This window comes from Pipra filicauda, unplaced genomic scaffold (assembly GCF_003945595.2).
Source record: "Pipra filicauda isolate LSUMZ 115617 unplaced genomic scaffold, ASM394559v2 scaffold167_size3244652_pilon, whole genome shotgun sequence".
NCBI classification, from domain to species: Eukaryota; Metazoa; Chordata; class Aves; order Passeriformes; family Pipridae; genus Pipra; species Pipra filicauda.
The window spans coordinates 444,129-471,712 of NW_024104184.1; the positions used below are offsets into that span (position 1 = coordinate 444,129).

Sequence of the window (27,584 nt, forward strand, 5' to 3'; positions counted from 1 at the left end):
TATGAAATGTGCTAAAATTTTATTAAAAATGTCAAATATAACATTAAGAGCATGCTGAGCCTAGAGTTATAACAACAGTAACATCTCTGTATCTTTGCAAAGCAAAATTACCAGTTTAAATGGTAGCTCTGAAGCTGTGTGAAAAGAATTTAATATTTGTGTTAATTCTGTAGCAGTGCCTACAATGAAGCCTTCAAATCAAAAAATATCCTCTAAGTTAAACAGTGGTGCGTTCAGCCCTGAAAGTGCTTTTGCAAAGAGAAAGAAGCGACATCCAGAGGACTCAACACATCATACTGTTGCCATGGTCATTATATATCGATCCCTGGGGCACCTCCTGCCTGAAAACTATGATCCTGACCGAAGGAGCTTGAGGTAAACATCAGACCTGTTTGTGAATTGTACAGATCTCTTCTTCTACTTCCTCTGAGTGTGTGGAGGAGACAGAGCTGCTTTTATACTGACCGTCATGTCAGTATAATGTCATCAGTGCTGCAGTTGTCACTGCAGTACTGTCTCTTGTCCTCTTCTGGCACACTGTAGGAGAATAACCATGTCAGAAGTGCCAGCAGCTTTTGGTCTGTGTGGAAGGCTGATGGTGCATCTACTTTTCTTTCTGAACAGAAGTGACTGGAAACCTTTTATTTGGAGAACCTGGCGAGTCAGCACTTTGCATTTTCATGTTTCGATCACTGTGCAATTTTTCTCCTTGTGCAGATTGCCAAATCGCCCAATTATTAACACACCTGTGGTGAGCACAGCCATTCACAGTGACGGGGAGTTTCCTCCCAATCTGGTGGAAAAGCCCATCATAGTGGAGTACACCATGCTGGAAACAGAGGAGAGAACAAAGCCTGTCTGTGTCTTCTGGAATCATTCCATCACGTATGTCTTCTGCTTACTTTAGAGCTATGAGTGACAACTGTCTCAGTAGTAGAGAAGCCCTGCCTAGGAAGATAATTCTGGAGGAAAACACTTTTTGGTCTGTTTATTCAACTGGCAACTGTTTTCTGGTGAAATAGAGCCATGTATTTCCCACCAACCTGAGAAATGAAAATAATTATCCTCAAACAAAGGATTAGCCATGCAGTTTCTAACAAACACAATGCTGTCGTGACTTCCTGCAGGGTTCAGTTTCACCCAGCAATAATAAATCTCACAATTTCCTTGTATTTGCGCATGCTTTTTGCTCACAGATGTATATGTGGACAGGCATAGTCTGACTCCAGTGTTTGCATTTGTGGCTTGTCTGAGGTCTTTAAATCAGGATCTCCAGGAGATGATTCAGCTCTTACATGGACTGAATCTTCTCCTGATACATTCCAATGACTATGGACAGAGCATATGGCAAACAGGCACTCTCCTTGATGCCTCAGCCAGGGGCAGTGCAAAAAATTACAAAACTAAATCTTCATGTTGGTAAAAAGGAGGACTGAGATTTTGCAGATAAAATTATATGAGTAAAGATTATAAATTTCTGAATCTCAAATGTTTGTATCAAAAGTCAATGCAAAGACAGTTGCACTGATAAGAAGCAACTTTTCATTTCATCAGCTATTGAGGATTTGCTTTAATTTGTTTTAGTGAAAAATTGGAGGGAGAGGAAATACCTTCTTTGGGACCTCTGACCTCTTCCAGTTGATGGGAAGCAATTGTAATACATAAACAGAACATAAGGAGAGAGTACTTGACTCTCTAGGAGGCAAGTGTTTGGAAGAAGATGAAATACTCTGAAAATGGCTCATTTAAGTCTTTTGTATTGAGTGAAGTTCAAGATAAAGACACATTTTTCTTGAAAATGAGAAAAATTATAACTATAGCAGTGTGTGCTGATGTTTTGTTGGGTTTATGGCATTGTGGAAACAGCACAGTCCTATTGGAGATATTTCAGGAGCGTGAATAAAACAAAAGAAAATGTGTTGAGATGTAACCATGTGATCTGCATGTTATGCTTGCACAATATTGTTACTGTTACATATATATCGCAATTTCCAGCTACGAACTCGGGTATATAGTGAGAAGATGACATGGTCTGCCCAGGGTAAGGGGAGTAGCTTGTTACTTGTTTCCTAGTAACCCAAAAACTATGGAAAAATCCATTACAAGGCAATATCCTGTGCTGGAAATAAAAGCGCAAACTAACCTAGGTCAAAGGCTTCAGGAGATTATGTCATTGAAAGGATCGAAGAGGCAACACAAATCTCTTGTATTTGCAATAATAAACTACTCCATTTGTCTGCATGTGAAGTAGGCAAATGTATTTGCTTGTATACACAGATGATTCTGTCGATTATGAGGGAATGGCAAGTCCTTTTTCATAAATTTTTAAACATTGTATGGGCTTGAATAACTGATTAGCTCTAAAGTGATTCATCTGTTAGCTATTTGCTGGCAACATCAATGGCATTGTTATCTGTGTTACGTCTTCCTACAGCCACAGTTGAAAAGCAGCTCTTACGCTGCATGTAATGAAAGAGATTGTAGAAAGCGAGTGCTTTCCAAGAGAAAGTGATATTAAAATTGTGTAACAAATACTTTATTGCTGAATGAAAAAGTGGTCCTGTCTTATCTAATTAAAAGCTTTTTCAGTAACTACAAGACTATTTTTATTACTCATTAACTTCAAAATAGAATAATTAATATTGATATAAAATAATTTACAAAGTCACTTGGAGTTAACCAAAACTACACAGGGAAGAATTGTTAACACAAGAGAGCTCTTTATATGAAGTATTATTTATTAGAAAAAGTTTTAACCTTTTCTTGTCTACTTTTCAGAGGAACACTATAACGATATCATATTACTGCTGAAACATATTTCACATAAGAGCTGTGCAAACAGTGCTTAGATCTGTGAGGTAGAGATGGTTCAAAAACATGTATCTCTCTGTGGTTTTAGTATTTCTACCTTTGTTACAGTCATTTTTTTTCTGTGCAATCTCCTCCCCATGTTACTTGTGCGGTCACTGATCCGAAAGCAAATTTTTACAATTTTTTTCCTTTTAAAGTCAAATCAGGTTGTTCTAAAACCACAAAATTTGGCCATGAATGCCAGCTGTCTTATCAGAAACTACTTCAACTGAAAATTTTTTAAGTTAAATATACTCTTTCAGGCAGGTGACAGCTATAAATATTTCTGTCTTGGTACTTACAGTCCTGTCTGGTTGCATAGCTGAAGCTCCCACAGAGAGCAGTAGCAGCAGGAGGCAAGGGGAGATCAGAGGATGGCTCTAAGAAATATCTTTTTTCCCCATAGGATTGGTGGGACAGGTGCCTGGTCCTCCAGAGGATGTGAACTGTTTTCCAGAAACCAGAGCCATATCGCTTGCCAGTGCAACCATATAACCAGCTTTGCTGTCCTGATGGACATTTCCAAACGAGAGGTGGGTGAAATCATACTCAGGATTTTTGAGGCTTTTGGTTTTCAAGGGCTTTCATTCAGAGCTTGAGCTTTGAGGGTGACTCAGACAATTGTCAGCAGATCCATCCCATGCTGTGTGTCAGGAGTGTGTTTGCCTGTCCCTGACAGCACCTGCCATTGGATCTGCTGAAAGGAACTTCCCACCTGGTCAGTGCTGCCCATACACACTCCACATGTTGAGTGACTAAAGAGGTGGCATCACCCACTCCTTTTGGTCCTAAAGTAAATCTATACGTTGGCTCAGTAGTAATGAAAACACTGACATTCCAAGTAGTAGATTTGATTGGAGAAAAAGGAAGGAAAAACTCCAAGAGAGCCTGTCAATCTGTCTTTCTACAGAATGGAGAGGTGCTTCCTCTGAAGATCGTCACTTACACAACTGTATCCATCTCGCTGGCGGCTTTGCTGATCACCTTCATTCTGCTGGTCCTGATCCGCACACTACGTTCCAATTTGCACAGTATCCACAAAAACCTGGTGGCTGCCCTTTTCTTCTCTGAGCTTGTCTTTCTTATTGGTATCAACCAGACTGAGAACCCGGTAAGAGTTACTCTGTGCTTATTGCTAGAGTTGTTGTCAAGTTTTAAATTGCTACTTTTACCTGCTCCCATCTGTTTCACTTTCTTTTCTTTTTCACTCTCTTTGGCTTCAACAGTAATTTGAAAAAAATCAGATTTTTAATCTATTCATGTGTGGTTTGTGTGATTAATAGCAATGGCAGGCGATAGGACTGTATCTTATTTTCAGAGAATACATGACAGCAACCCTGTTGAAGGCTTATCCTAGGAACTGAACCCTGAATACTGATTTCTTCCTTCCTTTCTGTCAGTGTGTTTTCTGTCTTGCTTTGTCTGTTCAGTAGGAGGCTCTCCAGTTTCTCCCGCCACAGGTACCTTACAAGCCCAAATGGCTTTTGGTGTTGACTGGTAGGTTGACAACTATGTGTTGCTGGGCAGGTGCCAATATGCATGTTGCACACCCAATGGCTGTTCTGGAGAAGCCACTTGCCAGGCATGGGACAGCTTGCTACATCCAAGATTCAGTAGGAAACCTGTCGCTTCGCTTTGTGCCTTCCAGCCACAGTAATTATTGGCTTCAACCCATCATATCTGTTGACAAAGCTTAGTGCAGGCACTTCCAGCTTTGTGCATGTCAATAAAGACAAGATATGAATGGACTGAGATATATACACTATACATGAAGTGTGTATGTTCTGTACTTAGCACCTCATTGCTATCTCAACCATATGGCATTTTGCATGGTATTGCTGCTAATTCTTAGTAACATCCATCCCAAAAGTCATGGCTACCATGCAGACAGGTAGGAGACAAGCAGGCAAAGGTTCCAGCACTGCACAGTCACCTGTACCAAACAGGCAGTGTGCAGATGGGGGGTGACATGCAATAAAAACATGTCCATAACAGATAGGAAGAATATTCAAAATGTTAACTGTAGGGATGATCTGAACACTGTGAAGAAAATTTGTCATATAGAAATCCACTACTGTACATGTTTCAATCTAAATTTTGAGAGGGAAATACAATCTTGAGATGAAAACAAACAAAATCTTGCTGATTCCACATTGTCCAAGAAGCAGAAATGGGAGAATATACCTGCATTCAATGAATATCATCATCACCATCATGGTAAAGACACCACGGTGCCTGACAACACAGTTTCGCTTGCTGTATAACTTAATCCTAAAGTGTCACTCTGGCTTCTAATATCCATTTGAGATATAACATACATTTTAGAAAGTATCTGACCTTGACTAATTTCAGCTTCCAGTAACCGAGTGCTGACAAGACCTTTTCCTAGTAAATTTATGAACGCTCTTCTAAAAATTGTCTTGCCAGAAAGCCTCTGCTTAATAGTATTTCTTTTTGAAAACTATATAAAATTAAGCTGCTTAATTTCTTCAATCTTGAAGATTCAGGTTACTCTGTTGCTTTTTTTTCTGGGCTTCTTCTCCCACTTTAGCTTTTGAAAAATTGCGAATGCAAAACTGGATGAAGCTTTCCAGCTGGTTTTGTCACTTCTAGTCCCATATTCCAATATTCCCCTATGCCAGGAGCTCAGGTCCCTTATCTGCTGCTATGGGGAGATCTTCTGCAGTGAGCTGCCCTCTGGGATATGGTCTTATATCATGTGTGAACTCATGTTGTCTTTGTTTTAATATATGCGAGTTTGCATATTAAAATAACTTTGTTCAAAGGAGCTCACCTTGCCAATTGATCCACAGCACTTCATGTAACTTGACCTTCCCCATGCCTTGCTGAGCACACCACTCATTTTTCACTGCATTTCACTAGCAAGGAAGTTATACTCTTTCAGTTCTCCGACATGAATACCAAGGGGTCAGGGACCAAGCCCACATCCCTACAGAATTTTACCAGAAATTATGCAGTAAGTGATGGCTCCTCATTTCCAGATTTCTTTCACAGTATCATGAGGCACCAAGCAAAGGTTTATAAAAGTAGTAAAACGGTTCATTACATCAATACCCTAAATCCTAATGACTGTACTTGGTGAGATTGTTCTCTTTTGATCCTTCTCATTTTCCTGCTTTGGGGCTCATGATGTGATCATGTCCTGTACTGTTACCAGGACTCAGTGAAACACCCCAAACTTTTAACCCACTTACAAAGACCTTTTAAGTTACAGCAGAAAGCTGCTCCTTACAGCCTACCCAGTCAATTTGAGAAAGTAGGAGGGCTGTAAGCCATGTCTGCTTGAGACAATTATTCATCTGTCTGTATGGAATGAGAGTTGTCTAACGAGTCATGCACTGCTGAACATAAAGAGGTAAAGAATGCTGGAGCACAAATAATGCCGTACTGCTTGGCACCCAGCCTGATTTTTATGGGTTTCTGTAAATTAACAGTCACATTTCTGGGCGAGGTTTTAATCTTTCCCTGGACTATTGATAGAAAGTGATTTATTTGCTTTCTTTTTTCTTACCTGGAAAAGGTAATGTTCAGGGCAGCACTCTACTAATGTGCATGTGAGAGTAGGAACAAAAAAAGCACTGCTTACACAGAGGGAAGAAAGATGGTTTATTTGGTGAGCTACATTTTCAATAACACTTGGTGTTATAATAAAGCTGATGCATTAAGTGAATCCAGAAAGTTGGTGGTCTTTCTATGATTCTTTTGCCCAGCGAAGTTAAACAGGGAAACGTACATTTCTGAGCATTATACCATGAAAAACCACTAAAAAGTTACGTCAAAGTCTGAAAGCAGGGTCAGTGCTGCACAGGAACAGAAGGTTCCAAAACACAGTGTAAAACTTCTTAAACAAAAATTGAAAGGTTGCATAGAGTGCTCTTAATTCAAGCTTTTCAACAGATCCTTGGCAATATCCTTTGCTTTGCTGCTGAAAGAAGAAAGTTAATTGCGAGATTTCAATTCAGGTGTTGTATGCTTGTGGTCATTCCTGTTTTCACCCATCAAACTGTTAAGTTGGGAGAGAAAACTGGTTAGCAGATATTACAGAAATGCAATTCTTTGAAGGTCAGAGGTTTCAAGGTGGCTATTTGATCACAAAGATGAGTTCAGCTACCAGTTTGCCCACTGTAGCTGTTACTCCTAGTCGCACTGAGGACCTGGTCTCTTTGGTTTCAGCAGGTCCTTTATTTTTGCTGTTCTCAGCCTGGCAGAGCTTAGTGGTGCACTTTGTGCTACTGATGTAGGATAAGAAAACAAGACCAAACCTAGGACTGGAAGTTCCAGGTCCTTGTGTTCATAGCTAAAGACGTGAACTACCCAGCCAGCACTACCTTGTTTTCTCTTTGTCCTCATGGCTTCTGTGCTTGACTGCAAGTAGCACAGCCTCAAACAGAGGGTAGAGCCGAGCATTTCTGGACCCAGGTTATCCTACAGCCTGGTGGTTAGGGTGGTTTTCTGTGGTGAATGAGAAGAGGGTTAACTCCCCTGCTCAAGCCAGGTAGAGCCTAGAAGCCACTCTCCCACTTTGTAGTCAAATATTCTGATTTTGACATTAGGTGAAAGATTGGTCTGCAAGATAGGTGGTAATCTACTTCTGGCTGCATCTTTTAGTCCGGTGATAATGGCCAGGCATCCTCCATGACTTGTTGAAGTATAGATGTGCAAGTTCTGCAGGGTTCATCAGTGAAGGGTGGAGCTGCAAGGACAAAAGCAATGGCCACTGCCTTACCCCATGGATGCATCCCTGCTTTTGCTTCTCAATATTTTTTTTTTTAAAAGAGTCCCAGAAGAGGAGATGTAGATGGAAGAGATTTTTTCATACCTGTGACACAGACACTTAGGGGCAAAACAGTCTGCTGATCTTATGCTGGATTATAAGGTCCTGTCAAATTTTGCTTATTTGTGACATTTCATTTCACTGATGAGAAATTTCCTCAAAGAAAGGATGGATTTCTTCTACAGATCATCCATTGCTTACGTTCAACACATTCACTTTTCCTTGCCTGAAGCTTCATGGATTTCTGTCCCCAGAACTAAAGTTTTCCTGAGAAAGAAAGACTTTCTCAGGGACGGGTCCTAAACTGAAAGCCTAAGATCTTCTCACACCTCCTCTCCACCTCTGCCAAATAAAAGAAGACTTGCTTTGTACTTTTTGATCTACTAATAAAACAAAAAACATAGTCTACTTTAAAACAAAACAAAACTGTACCAAAATAGCATACTTCCTTGGACAGAGATCTTTCTTGAAAGGATGTAGTATGAGAAAAACCCGTAGAATGGCCCTTGATATGGCAGTGGGAGACACTGAGTCAGTGCAGGGCTGAGGGTGGCTGTTCTCAGAAGTAATTTATTGATTTAACAGTGAGACTGGTTTAGCTGATGCAGTTAAACATGCCATGGTTGAATTCGCTGAAGTGGCATTGTACAGGTGAGACTCCTACACCAGGCAGGGCAGAGGGTCTGCGGCCTCGAGAGGAGCATCCTCACCTCATACTCTGCACCAGAAGAAAGAGCCAGGAGCTCTCCCAGCCCTGCCTCTCCAGCAAGCAGAAGGAATCCTGTCAGAATGGCTCAAATCCTCACCTTTGCAGCACTCATGCACAGTGAAATTAGCCACAGAATATGGAGAGCAAGTACAGTAACTGAAAGTGTGTTGGGTTGATAGGTTGAAGCTGAACCAGCCTCAGGTGACATAATTTATTTACTTTAAAAAAAAAAAAGGTTTCACAGTATGAATAGCTTTTCTTAAACTCTGAAAAACATAATTAATGGCAGTATATTTGTTCTACCAGAATCTTCTTATTACACTTGCCATTAGCTGCACAGGGGAACCGGTGACTCACCAGGTTGTGATTTAGAAGAGCAACTCTAATTTCCCTGCCCTTTCCCTTCTACAGTTCGTGTGTACCGTGATTGCCATCCTCCTACACTATTTCTACATGAGCACCTTTGCATGGATGTTTGTGGAGCAGCTTCACATCTACCGGATGCTGACTGAAGTGAGGAACATCAACTTCGGGCACATGCGGTTCTACTACGTAGTTGGTTGGGGCATTCCTGCCATCATAACAGGTACACTCAACCACGCTAAAACAGCTTTGTTTCCCTGCCATCTTTACTGGATAAACCCAGGGAAGTTACTCCATCCAAGACAGTTATGGGTGTTTGTCTGAATCAGTGCAACAACAAGTCACGTCTAGCAGAAGTAAGCCTGAATTTGGCAGATCTGTGTACCAAATGTCTGTTGCCCCAGTTGAAATGATACTGATGGTTATGCACTAACAAAAACATATATGCACCCTGGTTACATCAGGACTTGATAACAATACTTAGAAATAATGGTATTTTTATTCTAACAACTTGCCAGTAGCTTTCAGCAATTTTTCTTCCCTGTGCTGGTAACTTCAGATGCGGAGGTTTCTCAGGGAGGTAGCTGAAGTGGCTTCAGAAGCAATGCTGTCCACAGGACATTACCACCCATCACTGGACATTCCCACTGCCTACCCTCAAACAGCAGTAAATGCTCCCTGAAGGAATTTCAGCGGTTCCATTTTATTTGGCATAAAAACAAGCTGGGAATACTCGAGCAGCCTTTTACACCATTTCAGACACAAAGGCTATAAGTTCCAGTTGAGGAAAAGTAATGAAAAACTGGAGGCAGTAATCTTTTAAACCGATCCAGGGTGATCCACAGGAGCACATCCGTCTCCGCCTTCACCATGCCTATTTTTGCCATCAGACATTTCCAGTGCTACCCCAAGCACACGGTGTTGTGTTAATTCAGGAAGACAGCTCCTCAGGAAGTGTGCTTCATGGAACAGTTGGAGTGGGTTTTTTTGGTTCAACTATTTCATTATGTATCTGTTGCCATATGGGAAATTGGATCACAGGCAGACAGTCAACTTTTATCCAATTACTTTTAGTTTTACGTATAATAACATACTGTCAGCAATGGCAGAGGTTTAGATGTCTTTGAAATCAAACAAATAGCTATCAGTCATATACACTTGCAAAAATATTGTGGAACAAGTTAGACTTAAAAATACATATTTTTTCTGTGTGATTTAAGGAAGTGTAATACCAAAACACAGCGTAGGCTGGTACAGGTTAATTCTCTCTCCAGAGAGCTGGTAAGTTTTTCCATCTCTTCCTATGCCTAAGTAATTTCTACTTTTATCAATTTATCTGAAAAACAGTAGAAAGCACAGCTCAGAAGGCTCCACCACTCTAGACGTATCCCGAACATTTTAAATAGGAATTGTCCTTGAACTTCTGAAACATTTCAAACCTATGTGACTTTTATCAGTACAGACAGGACTACTGCAGTATATTCTGAAACACTAAAGTGTAATCAGATATTGTGCAGCATCATTTCTGGTGGAAAAGAAGAATCATTAAGTAACAAAAACTATTTGCATTTCAGAACACGTAGCCTGTCAGAAGAATTTTGTCAGAAGGATTTTCTGTTTCAGGTTTGGTTTCTGTCCTGAAATTTAAATTAATTCAGAACTTCTCAACAACAGTCTTATGCAATCTAAATATCACAAGCATACCATTTTTACATTTTTCTACTTAGATATTGCTCTCTGTGATATAGAACTATTTTGCACTTTTAAAAATATGAGTTATGATTCCAGGTTGTGTCCTGTAATTTGATCTCTGAATCTACTGAATTTGCAGTTCCATTTAAATGAAAAGTCAGATCCCTGTTACTGAGGAAGTCAGAGGATTTTCTGAAATGAAGGATAAAGAGAAAACTAAGACTTTAATTTGCCCTTCCAGGTTTATAAATCATCTGAAGAGAAAATTATTTCATCATAAATAGCACAATGTGGGATTTCTTGCCTCTGGATAACTTTGTTACTGTACCTATTTTAAATAAGCTTCTTTATAAATTTTAATTTCTAAACAGTAAAAAGGTTTCCAGCTTCATAACACAAATCTTAAACATGATTTAAATTACTTTATGAGAGAAGGATTGTATATTTTCCTTAATAGTGGAATAGTCTAGATATGTGAAGGAATTTTAGTCTTGGGACATGCAGAGGATTTTTTTTACTGTATTTGAAAGGTAAATACCATTTCATCTTTATCATAGCTGTACTGAGTTAAAGAAAAAAAAGAACCTACAGTAGCAGTGGGGTTTTTGTACATTTTATTATCTACTTTGTTTATTTATTTTTTCTGGTTTTTATGCTCAAACCGACATTCATTTCGAGCTGGGACATAGTGGTCCTATGGCATCTGTGATGGGACCAGGCTCCTTGCAGAAGGGAACTTTGACCTTTAAAGGAGGGTAAAACTTAGTAAAATCTTTATATAGGGAACACTCCAACAGGGAAGAACCACATTTAATCACAGCATTGAAATGCAAATTGCCATGAACGAAAGTATAATAGAAGTTGGGAGAAAACTTACAGCCATCAAAAGAATGTGGATCTGGAATATTCCTCCATGGGGAGCAATATTGGAACATTTTAAATTTACTTTAAGTTTGCTCATTTCAAAGTGTAGTTTGATCCATCTAGGAGAGAGACTTTATGACTTCCTTGCCTCGGGAGCAAAGGGCTGTATTTGGCACCCAGCAATACCCCCCAGTTCTGCCCATCTTCGTGGCAGCACACTAACTGGTTGACATATGTGTGCAGTAACTGCTTTGCCATGGAAACTGCAGTGCTCATGTTAAAACTGGTTCTTACTTAGCCCTAAAACCAATATCCCTCTGAAACTGGCACTTTTCAAATCCTAGGCAAAGCAGTGAGTCAGGAGAGAAGTGAGGCTGACCCACAGTTGCCTGAGTCACACATGGCTGCTAAGCCCACAGGAGCTCAGAAGGGTTGAAACATGTCCCTCTGGCAGCACCTCCTCACAGGATGGGTGCTGGTCCCCATAGGACTCTTGGTCATAGGAGACCAGCCCCAGTTCCTGCAAACATCAGTGAGATATCAGTCTGCTAAGGACAGCCAGGCAGCAGCATTTAATTGATGTACCAAAATGTTTCGCTGTATGACATTGCTTTGGCTTATTTCTGCCTTTGAATAAAGTGTTATTTCACATGTTGTTGACTGCAGTAAAATTTGAACCATGTACCCGAAGACTGCAGTTTGCCCCATTTGTTAGGGAACTTTAGGGTAGGATTTTGTGAGTGAAAAATTTTGCTGTCTGCCAATTACTCTTAGAGCCAGAGTCAAACTGTAGTTTAAAGTCCTGTTAATGGGGAAATCCAGTCCTGGGAAACAGACTGTATCCATAGAATTACATCTGTATAAAATACTTTATGGTCCCTTAATCATTTATGGCTAATTCTTTCTGGATGGTAACTGCTGAAGGGGGTGGTGGAAGGGCCAATGGGAGCAGGGGTGGAGACTGGTCCTATCTTATTCCACATTTCAGTGAAAACAGATCCAATATCCACTGCTTTGCCAAATAGCCAGTTTAGTTTTCATAGACCATAGGCCTGTACCAGATGTGAATATTGGCCTTGGGCCAGCTTTATGCAGCAAGAGTGAAATACAGCCACCTCTCCCTTTTTCAGTGTCTTTTCATCAAAGCACACAGGCTTCGATTCAAAAAAAGACTATTATTAATGCACGTGAATCCTCCTTGTGGAGAACAGCACTGCTGTCAGCCCTGACTGCCTCTTGAGTCAGGACATACGCTCAACGCAGTAGGTGCCCCCAGTGCCCAGACAACATGCTGCAGCCACTTGCCATATGTCACTGGCCACAGGCCTCACAGGGATCAGTTTCTGTGTCTTGAAGACCTCTGCAGACAGGGTACACCTGTCTCAAAATGGGAAAAGGATCTTTGCACAGGAGCTAGTAGGCCTCATTAAAAGAGATTTAAACTAGATTTTAAGGGAGAAAGGGATAAAACCAGGCTCACTAAAGGTGAGCCTGAGGACAGCATGCCAGTATTTGAGGGCTGGTGTGCTAGTGAGGTCCTTTCGTCTGCCAACTCAATGCAGGTAGGGAATGGAGATCCATGTGGCAGCAAAGACACAAGTGCTACTGATGTGTTAGAAACCATGGGAACAATCTTGTATGTTAGGAGGTGTTTTGACTGTCTAGAGCTTGATGTTGGTGACAAAAGAGTTGTGTTAATGAGTAAGAATCAGTGGGAAGGACAACAAGGCAGATATTGTGGTGTGAATCTGTTATAGACCATCCAACCAGGATGAAGAGGCAGAGGAAGTATTCTATAAGCAGCTGGAAGAAGTCTCACCATCACTAGTCCTTGTTCTTGTGGGGGACTTCAACTTAACAGATGTCTGCTGGAAATACAATACAGCAGAGGAAAGAGTCCAGGAGGCTGCTGAAGTGTGTGGAAAAGAACTTCCTAATGCAGCTAATGAGCAAGCCAACCAGGGGAAAATCCCTAGTGGACCTGTTCTTTGTGAACATAGAAGAACTGGTGGGTGATGTAATGGTTGGAGTCCATCATGGGCACAGTGGTCACAAAATGACAGAGTTTTCAATTCTCATAGAAGCAAGGGCGGGATTCAGCAGAACTTCCACCTTGCACTTCCAGAGAGCTGACTTTGGCCTCTTTTGGGGCCTGACTCACAGAGTCCCTTGGGAAGCAGTCATGAAGGGCAGAGGAGTCCAGGAAGGCTGGGCATTCCTCAAGCAGGAAATCTTAAAGGTGCATCCTCATGTGGCAAAAGACAAGCCAGTGAGAAAGGCCATCCTGGCTGAACAGGGAGCTTTTGCTGGGACTTGGGGGAAAAAACGGAAGAAGGGGCAGACAACTCAGGAGCACTACAAGGATGTTGTGATCATTCCCCTGTACTTGGGACTGCTGAGGCCACACCTCAAATCCTCTGTTCAGTTCTGGGCTCCTCACTCCAAGAAAGACATTGAGGTGCTGGAGTGAGTCCAGAGAAGGACAATGGAGCTGGTGAGTGGTCTGGAGCACAACTCTTATGAGGAGCAGCTGAGGGGGCTGAGGTTGTTTAGGCGGGGGAAAAGGAGGCTCTGGGCAGACCTTATCTTAGAGGTCTTTTCCAACCTAAATGATTATATGGTTGTATGATTTTGCAGGTCAAAGGCAGAAGTCCCATTTCATCACCATATGGGGGAGGTGTAGGTCACCAAATCAGGCAGCACTGTAAATCAGCAGGTGAAGGTTGGATTCATAGAATCCCTTGGAATTGTCCAGGTTTTGAAAAATAAAACAATAAAAGGTGTGGTTTTAACTCAGTTGCCTTGGGGTGTTAGCAAACTCCATTTCAAACAGTGCTGAAAGCAAGGTGAAGTACCTGGAATGGCAGTTCAAAATGAATCACACCTGAGCTCAAGCAGTTAACTCCCGCGTGTTCCCAGATTCCTTTGTCTCTGGTGTTATTTTAGTGACAGCAAACTCACAACAGTTAAGAATGCACTTTTTTTTTCATAACATAGACATCTACTCAGTTATGATTCATGTCATTCTGCTGCACAGGCTTATTGAAATTCCTCAACATGTCATTCACCCTCAAGGCTCATACTGTGTGAGTATGGCTATAAAACTGTGCTGAAACAGAATTAATTTGGGACTTGCATTTGTTGTCATTTTTATGCAGCTGAACTTTGTTTTAGTAGGCAAAACTCATAGTATCATTTGATATGGAGTGAGCAGCATAAAAGTTTAATATTTATTTAATTAATTTTATTATTTGCCTTGATTTTCCCTTCCCAGACTGTTCTGTTGAACAAATTTTTCCACAAAAATTTTGTTTCTTTGAAAATATGCCTGGTTTTGCCATGATCATTTTGTTTATTTGAAAATATTCTTGGTTATAAGCACCACCTTTCTGATGTACTTTTTCCCCCCATTTTGTGACCCAGGGCTTGCTGTTGGTCTGGATCCACAAGGCTATGGGAACCCTGATTTCTGCTGGTTGTCTGTTCATGACACCCTTATCTGGAGTTTCGCTGGGCCCATCATAATGGTTGTCATTGTAAGTAGGGTGAAGGTGGCATCCAGAGCTGTCTCTTCTTTTCTGCTACCTTTTCTTTTATGTTTTGTCAAACAATAGTCATAAGGCAAAGCAGCTGTGTTCTTTACATTTGAAGCAGATGTACTGGAGCTTGTGTCTTTTGTTTAAAGAGATAGGACATGAGCTAAGCTCCTGGAAGTCAGAGGGCTGCCTGCCAGTACAAAGATTGCTTGTGGAGCAATGGCTGTATGGCCAGAAAACTATTTATTTTTTCCCATTTGCTTTGTCCCATGTTAGAAGGGTTTGTCTATGAGTTTATAAAACAAATCAACAAAATGAGCTATAACAAGTCACTTCAACCAGAAGTCCTAAAGGAATATTAAATATTTTCAATTTCAGGAATTTAAAAGAATGGGCTGGTGTTTAACTTCTCCCTTAAAGTAACACTAGAAGATAAACATTCTTGTCTTGAATGCCAAATGCAGTTCTGGTCTCCTCATCTCAAAAACTGTGAAGTAGACTGGAAGCAGTGTAGGTTAGGATCCCAACTCATCGGAGACATGGGACAGCCCCTACTGGAGGACCAACCAAGTGGACTAAGAGCTTTAAGCCTAGAAAAGAGAAGGCTACAGAGAAGGGGGGAAGGAGGACCCTGTAACAGTGTATTGGTCTGGAGAAAATTACTATGGACCCAACCATTCAGAGTCTTTTCCAACACAAGCACTAGCAGGAGGTGGCAGATTCAGAACAAACAGGACAAGCTGCATCATTCCTCTATGGTGCATTAAGTAAGAAACTCCTGGAAACAGGTGGTAGTAAAGCTCTGCACAGTTTTTGAAAGTGTTTGATGGGACAAATTCTCAGCATTGATATTCACTACGAGTGAATAAGTACAAATGAACCACCAACCTCGTACATCCCAGCTGTGGAAAGCAGTGGAGACTGGAGGATTTTTCAGGGGAATTACCACTGTACGTTTTCTCTGTTAGAAAATATTCTTAAAGTCTGATTTGACCCAACTGAAATGAGATGCTGGGTTGATTGGAATCTGGTCTGGACAAGGACAGCATTTCTTGAGTTTTTATCTTTCACTCAAGCATCCTTACATAGGGCTGTCTTACTAAATTTCATCCAGATCAAGTCCTAGATTGTCCTTGACTATGTTACTTTGAAACAAGGAGAATCTTGTAATTTAGGATAAAAATTGCATTGTTTTTGAAAATAGGGATCTAACAAATGTACAGAAAGAATCCATGTTGTTATTTCAACTTTCCTTTCAGATAAACACTGTCATCTTTATACTAGCAATGAAAGCATCGTGCAGACGAAGACAACGTTCATTTGAAAAAACTGGAGTTGTGTAAGTTTGAGTTCAAAAACCTGTAGAAGTAGTTCTGGCCAGAAATATTAAAGTGACAGAATTGCATAAAAGCAAGTTTTGGAGTGGGAAATAAAGGTTTTTTGGGGAGACAGTGTTGATAGAGGCAATTGGAGCTGCTTCACCAGCACCTACTCATGGGATTCCCTTGAAGGCCCTGTAAAATCTCCACCGTGGTGCTCTGCACCACCAAGTGTAGGCAGAAGAAGGGAAGAGAAGGGAAAGATCTGGTCTCCAGATGGTATCATTACAGTCCTTCCAGGTCTTTCGTCATACTCCCTACTGCACTGTCACTTCACCTCTGCCCATGGCATGCCCAGGTAGACATAGTTCTGGGTCTTCCTGTGCTTACCCGTGGCTCAGAAAGGTCTCCCCTGTCATATGTCTGGGTTACCAGCTATGTCATGGCAGAGACCCACTGAAGTTCCTGTGCTGAGAGCCAGCCTCCCTGCATCCCACTCCCCATGGGATGAGCAGAAAGCCTCACTAGCTGCAACCTGCTGCCCTCCTGAGCTCCTGTGACAGCCTGTTCCCATTAACGTCTGTTTTGCCCAAAGCTCAGAATTTACCTGTGAACTCAAATGTGATTAGTGGCAAGACAACCCCTCGCCTTTTTTTTTTTTCCAAATAGAGTGTGAGATTTCAAAAGGCTGCTTCTAGTTCTTTTTTCAGCCCTGGCTGTAAGGTGCTGTGTACACATTGGCATGCCTTTTCCAGCTCCAGTGTCCCTGGAGCTGGAGGCCTTGTGGTTCTCTGAGTTCTAACACTAACTCTAACTCTAAACATAATAAACACTAGAATCTGAGGGGGAGTTCCCCCCCGGCAACATGGGCCCAGTTAATAAAAGTGTGGAAGGAGCAGTGTTGGTGCAGTGCCATGCTCTCCTTGGCCTGCCTGTTCTGGTCCCAGTGTACCTAGAGCTGTAGGCTTTGTGGTTCTCTGAACTTTAATCCTAATAGTGGCTTGGGGCTGAGGAGGAGATCCAAATCTCCCTAAACCAATGGAGTATAGTTGCTACTTAATGGGAGCAATTTTACTCATAATATAAAACTTTGACACTAGAATTGTGTCAGTCTTTTGAAAGTATCTGTGAAAATTCACCTGAGTGCCCTTGATCCAAAACCTTGGGCAGTAATGTTGAGAAGGTATGTGAGAGTGAACTTGACAAAAAGAAATGAGATGGAGATGACCATTTACTGCCCGGATCTCTTCCTAGGAGTCAACAAGGCTAAACAGCATGGCTTTACAAACAGTCTGGTATGTTTGAAGAAAATCTTGGAAAGGGACTTGGAAAGAAATCACCCTTTTTTACCTGAATATGCTAATTCATAGGGTAGTGCCATGAGAGAGCTGGGAACTGGGAGATGGTGAACACTGCTCTAATTTTCCCAAAGGGCCTTTCCCGTTGCCAAGTCATTGGACTCCCCCACCATCCCTGGGGAGAAGCTGGGCTGTTTTCTTGTATCCCAACACACTGCAAGTGGCAATCTGTGTTTGCTTTACAGCTCTGTGCTGCGAACAGCATTCCTGCTCCTGCTGCTTATCAGTGCCACGTGGCTGCTGGGGCTGATGGCAGTCAACAGCGACGTCATGACATTTCACTATCTCTTTGCCATTTTCAGCTGCCTGCAGGTAAGTTGGATGGCATTTTTTTGTGGCACACCTTCATGAGTGCACTGCGGCACCCAGACCTCCAAAGACCTGCTCAACATGAGCCAATTTAAGAAAAACAGAAAGCCCAAGTACCTTTTGTGCTCTCTTTTCTCAGAGAGGGCTCTTTTCACCAAAACCAGAACTTTAAGTAATTGCATCTCTCACATTTAGTCATTCTAAAGGTAAGTGCACTACTATAGTAACCTGTTTCAGATAAATAACAGTAGGCAATTATACCTCTGTCTTCCTAGAGAAAAAGTCTTTGTTACTATCTTCTGTGTGCTTATTGTTAACAGTTGTTCTGTTGCTACCGCAAACCAGAGACTTTTATTTCAGCCAGAGTAGATGACTCCAAGTTCAAGGCTCTCACAAATTAAGTTACCGTTAAAAGAAATGAGTCAAATAATGATTTTCAAGTTGAGTTCCTTGTATTAGGGTTTTACTGGGTTGCCTGTCCTAGTTTTTGCACACCTGTTGACTAAAGATGCAGAAAATAGTTATTTGTAGGAGACCTGACATGGAAATAATCATGAAACTTCATGTTGGTCACAATTTGAATGTGACCAAGGATGGCAGTAGCTGTCCTAGCAAGTGCCTGCAGTATTAAAACAGCTACTGCTAGCAGGACAGTCTTGTCAGCTGCAGCACAACAGCCATAAACTGCAGCCAAAGAGAAAAAGAAATTGCATGGGTCTCCTTTGGAGATGACTGTCGATGCCCTGGAAGCACAGCAGCTAGGCCAGTCTGGAGCAAGGTTATTTTGCCACTGCAGCTGGTGTGCTCTGAAACAAATGCACCTACTCAGGCTGTAAAACCAGGCTTCCACGAGTCTAAAATAAAATAAAATTAAATTTAAACCTCATGAGAGGGAGGAAGGTCAGCAGCTGGAATTCTCCAAACTTGCCCAGAGAAGCACAGTGGTATGTGGCATTTCACATCATTGTCTTCTTTGAACTTGTATTTTTAAAGAGACATTTATGTGAATTTTATTAATGAATAATCCTCAAGTGCTAGTGCCAGTTAAGATCACAGTTGATTGAATGTTTAGAAAGCGAGATTGAAGTTTAAAGTTACTCTAAGTCAATTGCTTTGGCTGAAATCATGAAATTCAGGCTTCTTGTGATGTTGGTACAGCTGCAACTTCATGAGGATTGGTTTTTCTATCCTGTATGTCCAACCGAAGTTGATAACAATTTGGCAGCTGCATTAATTCCCTCAGAGCAAATACATCTGAAGGCACACACATGTGTGCCCCCTGCTCCCAGTGAAAGCTGTTAATGTGTGTTTCTGGGAGCCAACAACTGCCCAGCCATGGGGGTTTTAGTGGTTTTTCCACCGGGAGGTATTGCTTAACCAAGGAACTTAGGCTGCAGAAGTTGGGACCTCTCTGCCGCCAGTATCTCTTCACATCTCTCAAGGCTTTCTGAAGTTCTTTTAGCCAACAGTATTAAGGGCACCTTTCACAGAAGTTCTCCATTTCCAGAGGTTTTCACTAAAGGCTACGATCTTTTTCATGTGCTGCTATTCATTTTGTCTCATCATCTGTGTAAAATCTCCAGAATCTCAAGTTCAAATTCCCTGCAATGTCTTCCAGTGACACACTGAGGTTTGCATTGGATATTTTGAGAAGAAAGTTTCTTCCCAAATCAAGCTCTGCTCTGTAAATCCTGGAGAGACACATCTTTATGTATATTTTACCAGGCCTTTTATGCACATTTGAACTTGGAAGCAAATGATGAAGGATTCCTGGGAGATCGATCATTGTCATTTCAGTCAAAAAATAGTTACTGCTTTTGAAATACAGAATCATGGACTACGAACTAGAATTAGGGGTTTATTTCAAAATGGCTGTTCTCTAATATCCATATTTGCAGTTTGGTAGTAGTGAATCATTTACATTTATTCTTTATTTCTCTGCAATTATCCAGGGGCTGTTCATTTTCTTCTTCCACTGCGTATTTAACAAAGAAGTCAGAAAGCACTTGAAGAACACTTTAACTGGAAAGAAACCTCTTCCAGATGATTCCACTGCAACAAGAGCTACATTATTAACTGTAAGAAAAAAACTCTGGGAAAAAAAAATCCTCTTACTGGTAGAAGTTACCTAAAATAAACTTATAGGTGGCTTGTCTGTAATAAGGTGAACTGTTTGATTGCTTTCAGTGACTTGTACAGAGATTACTGATGGCCTCTCTCAAAAGTTTTTACTATTTTAATTAAAACTTTTGAAAGAAAATAATTCATTTCCTCAGCAAAAAAAACCATTTGGTTCCTTTGAAACTTTATGCATTTGTGGGTAACGTGAGCTTCTGGAGGGATCATTCACTATTGCTTTATGTCTTTTTTTTTCCTTCAGCGATCTCTGAACTGTAACAACACATATATAGAAGAGCCAAATATGTATCGCACAACTATTGGGGAATCCACTGTCTCCCTAGAAAGCACCGTCAGGTCAGCCAAGAGCCACAATAGCTACCTTGCTTATATTCTCAGGTAATCAGGTGGCAGGTGCATGGCTTCCAGGTGCTTGCCTTTCCCTTTTCATTGCTCTTGTGGAAACCAGAAATGTGGTTCAAATGCTACTTGGTTTATGTCTTAACAGTTCTGTTTTGTGTGACTGTCATTTTCTTTTGTGCATTTTCTGTTTCATCTTTGGTGCCGAGTTCCAACAGCGCAGTGGTTAACATAATAGTTAGGCCGTGCTGCTTGCCTCTTAAAATTCAGACATGTCTCAAGGAGTGCAGTTTAGCTCATTAACTTCAGCTTTTTCAGAATGTGATTCATGTGGCCGAAGGCAGGCAGCTGCATTAGGGTAACCTCTGTCTTGCTGGACAGTCAGGCAGAGGCTGGCATCCACTGCAGCTGTCTGCATTTGACCGGATGAATTTCATCTGCATGTCTGCCTTGTTGTTAAGAACAGTAAAGTGACCGAGAAAGTTGTCCTCTGTTTTTCTTCTCAAAGGGATGAGGCTGCTCATAAACTCAGTGGATCCTCAAGTCAAGCAAGGGCTGGTCAAACTGAAGCAGATTCCTCCATTTTTCATAGGAATCCATCAAAATCCAATGGTAAGAATTATTTCTTAATGCTTTGACCCATTTGTGTACCTTCTCCTTCTCAGCATTTTCTTCAAACTCTTCTGTAACAAGAACAATAGTCTGACTTGGATGTGTCTCATTCTTGTTATGATCTTGGCATAACAAGCTATGCAATGGCTGCCTTACAAGGAATTCTGGAATGGAAATATCATACATCTGCTTCTTGTGATGGTTCGGTTTTCATCTGATAGCTGTCACAGCTGTTGACAGTTTATGGCATCCCCTTTCTTTCTCACAAATTACATGCCATTGCTCTTGATTTTTAGTTGGAGAACTTTTAATATTTGAGACCTTAAGGCAATATCCTCCTTCACTGCTCTGTGGTTTGTACAAGAAAATGAGAAGTGCCTCTTGTCTGACTTCCTTTCATTTTGGTCTTGCCATTAAATTTTGTTGGCTTGTAGCCATTTTTAAATTAGGTGTATTTCAGATTCTTGATATTTCTAAGTACCTTTGTTTGCCTGTATGTTGTGATGATAGATCCTACATAGTTACTGTTCTGCATATTGAATAGGGAAAAATGTGTCCCCACTCTGCTCTGCACCTCCTGTACACATAAAAGGTCCTGCCAGCTAGCTGAGCCGAGTGGTTGTGCTTCCCATGATTACTTAGGTGGATGCTGCAGTCCTTCTGAATTAATCCTATATATACTTATGGAAGTAAGAACTCATCCCTGGCATGGTCTGAAACAGATGCCTGTCTTTTCTTTCTCCTAGTGCATTTGTCAGATAGATTTGTTCAACTCCTGTTCACACTTTCATCACTGTGTTTCCCCTTTCTGCATTTGTAGACCACGATTCAGATTCCGACAGTGAACTGTCCCTCGATGAACACAGCAGCTCTTATGCCTCCTCCCATTCATCAGACAGCGAGGAAGATGGACTTGAGACAGAGAAAAAGTGGAACACATCTACTTCCAAAAATAATGAACGTGGCCCACTCCACAGCACACCCAAAGGTACTCCCCATTGAGGGGAAAGCGGTGATGTTATAAAATAGCTTTAGATTAGATAGGAGAAATTTGCCAGACTACCATACAGCTGAAGCAGTATCTCTACCTCTGTGCCTTGCTTCAGCAGAGATCCTTGTTGTTTCCATGTTAGAGACCTTTCTTCTTCCCAAAGGCTTGTTCACAGAGGTGACTTAGTAGCGAATGCTGAGTGCCCTCAGGCAGAGTGGGCTTTGCAGATAGGTCCCCACAGCCCTTGGACATGGCAGTATCCAGCCAGCAAAATCTCATAGGAAGAAGAGGAGAAAGAAGCTGCTTGTTTTGAGGGCAGGGGTAGGAAATACCTGCCTGTCCTCATGCAATGCAGGCATGTGTGTTCAGTAGTGTTGGGGAGGTCCTGGACCTAAAGAGTTGGAGATCATGTGGCAGGATTCAGGCATTTCTAAGCATAGTCGGTCCTGTCCTAATGAAAGGCAGCTTTGAATGACAAATATCCAGGCTGTGTGCTGAGGCTCTGCACAGGTACAGCACAAGGTGCCTTGGGTGCCCCCCAGCCTTAGGAAACCAGCCTTCCCAAGGAGGGATCTCTAACCCTGGAGAGATGAGAGGGCGAGTTTGCCTCATGCTTCTCCATAATGGAGCAAGCACCCTTGCTCTGGGAAGGGTTTGGACATCCTGCCATGCTACCCGCTGTGTTTTCAGAGGTTTAATGCACCTTGAGGGCAGTGCAGTCCAGCAAGGACCATCTGAAGGATTGCTCTGGTTTGACACACAGCTCCTCCCCTGCTACAGGGAATGGGACTGGTCAGAAAGCGGTTGAGAGAACATATCAAAAGTGTTTTTCGAGCTAGTGTTTTTTTGCATTGCAGTTGATACCCTCCCCAATCATGTGAAACCCTATTGGCCCACAGAGTGCGTAACAGCCAGCGATGGCGAGGACCCCGGCGGGAAGCCGAAACTCAAAGTAGAGACCAAGGTCAACGTAGAGCTTCACAGGGAAAACCAGGTGAACCATAACAACGAAACACCACTGGACAAGGAGAATGAAGGGCAGCAGAAGGAGAACAGACCTCTGTCCCACCAGAATAACCAGCAGCCGGAGCAGAGGAAAGGTAGCGCAGCCAACCTAACTTCACAGTCGGACTGGGAGACCGGGGGGTTAATGAGCATTAATTAGTTCATAAGGTAGCTCTGTCAGGGAAGAATACTTTCCAAAGGGCTCCAACCTGTGTAACCAGGTATGCCATGGAAAGCTAGTAAGTAGTTGCTGAAGTCTAATCTTCTGGGTTAGGAGTAAAGTGACAAATTAGGAATCTTAGTAAGAAATATAAAATGTTATTTCTTGGTTGTGCTCAGCTTGATAAATGAAATTACTGATACGTGTAAAAATTTTCATTATTCCCTCTTTTCCGTAACAGGCATCTTGAAAAATAAAGTTACCTACCCTCCCCCACTGGTGGATAAGAATTTAAAGAATCGTTTGCGGGAAAAGCTGTCGGATTACAATCAGACCACGATCTCATCCAGGACTACTTCCCTGGGGACAAATGATGGGGTCCGCTCTCCTTCAGACTCGGGTGTGACAGTAAAAAGTGCTCGGAGGGAGCAGTCTCGAGACCAGCTCAATGGTATGGCCATGAACCTCCATGTGGGAACAGGACATGCTGACACCTCAGACTCAGAGTAAGTGCCACATCAGGATGCCCTGGCCAACCTGCCACGACTGGTCTCTCCCTTTGCCTTCCTACCCCAGACTCCTGCATGAGCAAAAATTTCATCTGGTGATTGGACCAGAGTCCTTCACCGTAACTGTCTTTATGGTTTGTCCATACCATGTCCCCAAGCCATGGTGTTTCACTGATGAGAAGGCTAAAACAGGTATCACAGGCAAGGTACTGTGACACGTGCTACTGGTCACCCTGGCGTGCTCTGAATTGGCAAGCTGATGTGTTACTGGCACACTGTGGACAAGAACAGCCTAGCTCTGCCTTGTTACCTTGCCGCGGGAGTTTGGCGGGGAAAGTCACTAGGCTGGGGACAGCATGGAATGGGTGTCCATCTGGGCAGACGGAAACCATTAATGGGGCAGGAGATCCCAAGGCTGGAGAGAAAGTCAAGCTACTGATCCTAAATTACCAGGTGTGTGATTCCCACCTGCTGCATGGCAATTAGTGTGTGAATTTGCCATTGTAAACTAAATCAAATATTAACAAAAGGCTGAGCAAGCTCTCAGCCAAAGGGAATTCTCAGAAACCTCATTACTCATCATAATTCTTGCATTTATAATTAAAACAATGGCCATGTGTAAAGTCTGTGCAAGCATTTTATGCTTATAATTTCATTTTTTATTAACACAAATAGTAGTCTCATCCTTTCATCAAACCAAGAGAGTATTTCTTACCCAGCTTTAACTGTGGCACTGTCCCACCATGCTTTAGACACCCATGTTGTCTGGGTGCACAGACCGTTCCCAGCTCACTATAAAAGCAGATCTTTGGATTGCTGGGAACTGGCTGATGAAATAGATCCTGGTTAGCTGGGAAACAGAGATATCTTTAACAAGCCATAACTACTTGCTGCTACCAGGTACTACAGTCATTACTGAAGAATAATCAGCCAACTTGTACTAAGCAACTGTATTATCTCCTCACCTTTTACATAATGGAAAACTCTGCTGTTGGCAGCAGATCGCATGAATCTGTCTGAAACACCAGGTTTGTAACAGCTTGTAACATTTGTGTGTGAACCTTGCATCCTCACTGTTAGCCGAACACAAGCCCTCCATAGAACTTCCTCTAAAGCTTGTTTCTCTTGTGTACTCCTGGAACTGTTTCTCCCAGCTGGTCTTCCCTTGGAGGGCAGCATCCCTGTTGCAAGCACTGGATTGCCAAGGCATGGTAACTTCACAGAGCATGAGCCCTTACTGAAAAGGATTAGGTAGTTTTGGATGGGGTGGTTTGCCTGTGCCTGTTTAACCCTAAGCCTGCATGATTACTTCTTCTCACTAACAGGGGCAGTAATGAAACTTCAATTTGAACCATCAGGAAACTGTGATCACCTCTGCATGGCTCCGGACTCCTCGCTGCAGGGTCGCCACCTTCCCGCCTCGGATTTCATCAGAGCGGCCACGTGGTGAGGAGGGTGTGAAGTGGGCACTGATTCCCACACAGTTTCATGTGATGGCACACTCCTGACCACTCACAGTGGGGACACGGTGCCCAGATGCACTTGCAGTAAGGCTGCTGTGTGGTACGCTCCTCACGGCATGAACGTGTTCCGAAAACACACGGAAATGGCCACAGGGATGCACTGTGATGGACGGATACCTATTTGCAGTACAGACAGTGCTGCAGGGGTTGCTTACTACAGGGGAGAACCAAGGAAAAACATGTTATTATCATAGTGGACCTACAATAAGTCAATCCATCAGCCTGAAGACAAGCACTAGATGTCTCTGGTGGAGTTTTGATGGCTGCAGTGTGAACCCTTCAGCTTGCTGGGCTCTAGGGAGGAATATCCCAACAAGTGTCCTTTGGTTTCTATGCCAGCATCTCTGTCCACCCCCTATGGACACATTGTCTTAAGAAAAAAGAAATCTTTTATATATATATAAAAAGTGTAGATACTTTTATATATTTTGTATGGTGTTGCTAAAGAAAAAGTTTCTTTGTATATTTTACATTTATACTGATCTTCTTAATTTGATAATAGGAAATCAATTAAAAAGAGCGTTTGATATTTTTTATATGAACATTGCACAATTTTACTTGAATTTGGCATTTGGTAAAGTAATTGAGGTTTGCATGGAAGCCACCTTCAGACACAGAGCAGTTTTCAAAGTAATACAGTAAAGATTACATCAAAATCCATGACTGTAATTTATAAGTTTTGCTAACAGATTTTGGAACACTTTAAGGGTACAGTATGTTTCTTTCATAACCTCTTCTAAAACCCACAAAACTTTGTTTTTTCATTTTTTGGTGTTTTGACCCCTTCTCTGAAGTGCATTGAAATGTTCAGGAACTGAACTTCGGGACTAAAAAGAAGTCATAACTTTGTGTAAGATTTCAACACAGTCCTGTCCAGAAGTCAAATCAGTATTTCCCTTACCAAGAACAAGAAAATAAGTTGTCTGATTGTATGATAGGTTTTGACTTTGGTCTGGCTCTGAACCAAACCAGCACTCTGCATGTCCTAAGAAGAGGGCCCTCCTCCCACGGGGAAAGTTCTGCCTCAGGTGCAGTATTTTATTTTATTGTATTTTAATTTTTTTTCCCACTGGATTCAGCACATTGCTAATCAAAGCAGAAATACAAGTCTTTAAAGATGTCCAGGTTTCACTGCCCAGCTCTTTGACAAAGCCCTGGCCTTCTTGGTGTTTCAAAAAGCACATGGAAGCCTTAAGGTTTCATGTTTCCCACAAAATGTGCTGAGTTCACAAGTATAGGAAAGTTAAGTGTGACTTATCTGCTGTCTTCACCTTCCTGCAATGTGAACAAGTAAAGGAAAAACAAGATGTGAAAAAGTTTGCATCCAGCTGGGGCAGAGCTCAGCCAGTGGCTCCCCGTGGTGGGAATATGTGACTCCAAGGACGGCAATGGTGTGGCTGTGACCTGCTCTCTGACAACAAGGCTTTCAGGAGCTCCTTGCTTGCCATAGCAGCCCTTTCGGGAAAATACTGGCTGTTGTTTGTGCAAATGTGTGTGAAAGGGAAAAAATAGAAAATCAGGCTAAATTAAATGCAAGAGTTGAGGGAAAGATGAAAAACTATATGCTGTAATCTTGATTTCATTATATTCCTATGCATTTCCAAAAGTATCAAGGAGGCCTTTGGAAGGGGAGAGGGAGGAAGGATGTTGTTCCTTTAAAAATTATGCAACATATTCCGTGACATTTTCTGACAGAGAAAAAATTTGAATGTTTTAAAGGTCTGGCACTTGGCTGTGTGCTCAGGCATTGTGTATAACCCATGCTAGTTGTTTTTACATCTGTGTATGTATATTTTGTCCCAGTGAGATGTAGGTAGTTTTTATTTTGATCTGAATTGTTGCAGTAAATGAGGGTCAGTTGTATTAATTACAAAAAAATTAAAACCTATTTTTATGACTTTTTAAAAGCTTTATGGCAGATTAGACACTGGAGGTTGTTGTTTTTGTTTTTTTTTTAACAAATGTATATTTATTAATGTTCAGAACACTGGAATTGCAGCACAGATGAAAGGAGAATTTACAATAAATTAAGAATTTTTTTTGAAATTGTATTCATCCTCCGGTGGTTTTTTTTAAGTGCAGTGCATAATGCTGAGGGTCCAAATGGCATTTCCCGGGGTTTAGAAAGTAATGGGAGCGAGGAACATATGGGTACCCCTCGCTCTCACTGAGGAAGCAGAGGCTGTAAAGCATCAACGAGCCAACACACACAGCTCCTCCAACCCTTCTAGCCCAGTGGTTTGTTCCCTGTGCTGGCACAGGGTACCACTGCATGCATTGCATTTCAGTCCAAACCTGTGGCATTTTTCAGACATGGGAAATGGTCCATTGAAGAGAAATACCCTATGCTAACCCGGAGCAAAGCAGATCACCAGGAAAGCACTAGGTTTAGAAAAGGAGGTTGGAGAGCAGCTAGAGGGGGTGAGGCAGCCAGCCAGCCCAGCCCAATGACAGCCTGTAGTGACAAGGGCCTTTTTGGACTCCCTTGGTTACATTCTTGGCTCTTCCAAG

General features: G+C 41.9%; 1 protein-coding gene across 5 annotated transcripts in view; it reads left to right on the forward strand.

Moving 5' to 3' along the window:
* CELSR1 (cadherin EGF LAG seven-pass G-type receptor 1) overlaps positions 1-27,119 on the forward strand; it is a 172,021-nt gene extending 144,902 nt beyond the window's left edge. Inside the window, exons 21-35 of one of the 5 annotated variants that reach the window (XM_027731911.2) lie at positions 174-375; positions 718-885; positions 3,257-3,383; positions 3,761-3,961; positions 8,766-8,940; positions 14,697-14,809; positions 16,069-16,148; positions 17,672-17,798; positions 19,748-19,873; positions 20,176-20,312; positions 20,782-20,885; positions 21,706-21,873; positions 22,734-22,976; positions 23,283-23,547; positions 24,876-27,119. In XM_027731911.2, coding sequence (XP_027587712.2) covers positions 174-375; positions 718-885; positions 3,257-3,383; positions 3,761-3,961; positions 8,766-8,940; positions 14,697-14,809; positions 16,069-16,148; positions 17,672-17,798; positions 19,748-19,873; positions 20,176-20,312; positions 20,782-20,885; positions 21,706-21,873; positions 22,734-22,976; positions 23,283-23,547; positions 24,876-24,900 — 2,261 coding nt within the window. In that variant the 3' untranslated portion in view covers positions 24,901-27,119. The remainder of the gene's footprint in view (positions 1-173; positions 376-717; positions 886-3,256; positions 3,384-3,760; positions 3,962-8,765; positions 8,941-14,696; positions 14,810-16,068; positions 16,149-17,671; positions 17,799-19,747; positions 19,874-20,175; positions 20,313-20,781; positions 20,886-21,705; positions 21,874-22,733; positions 22,977-23,282; positions 23,548-24,875) is intronic. The other 4 variants (XM_027731909.2, XM_027731908.2, XM_027731907.2 and 1 more) reach the window with 4 other exon arrangements.
* Positions 27,120-27,584: the final 465 nt, after the last annotated feature.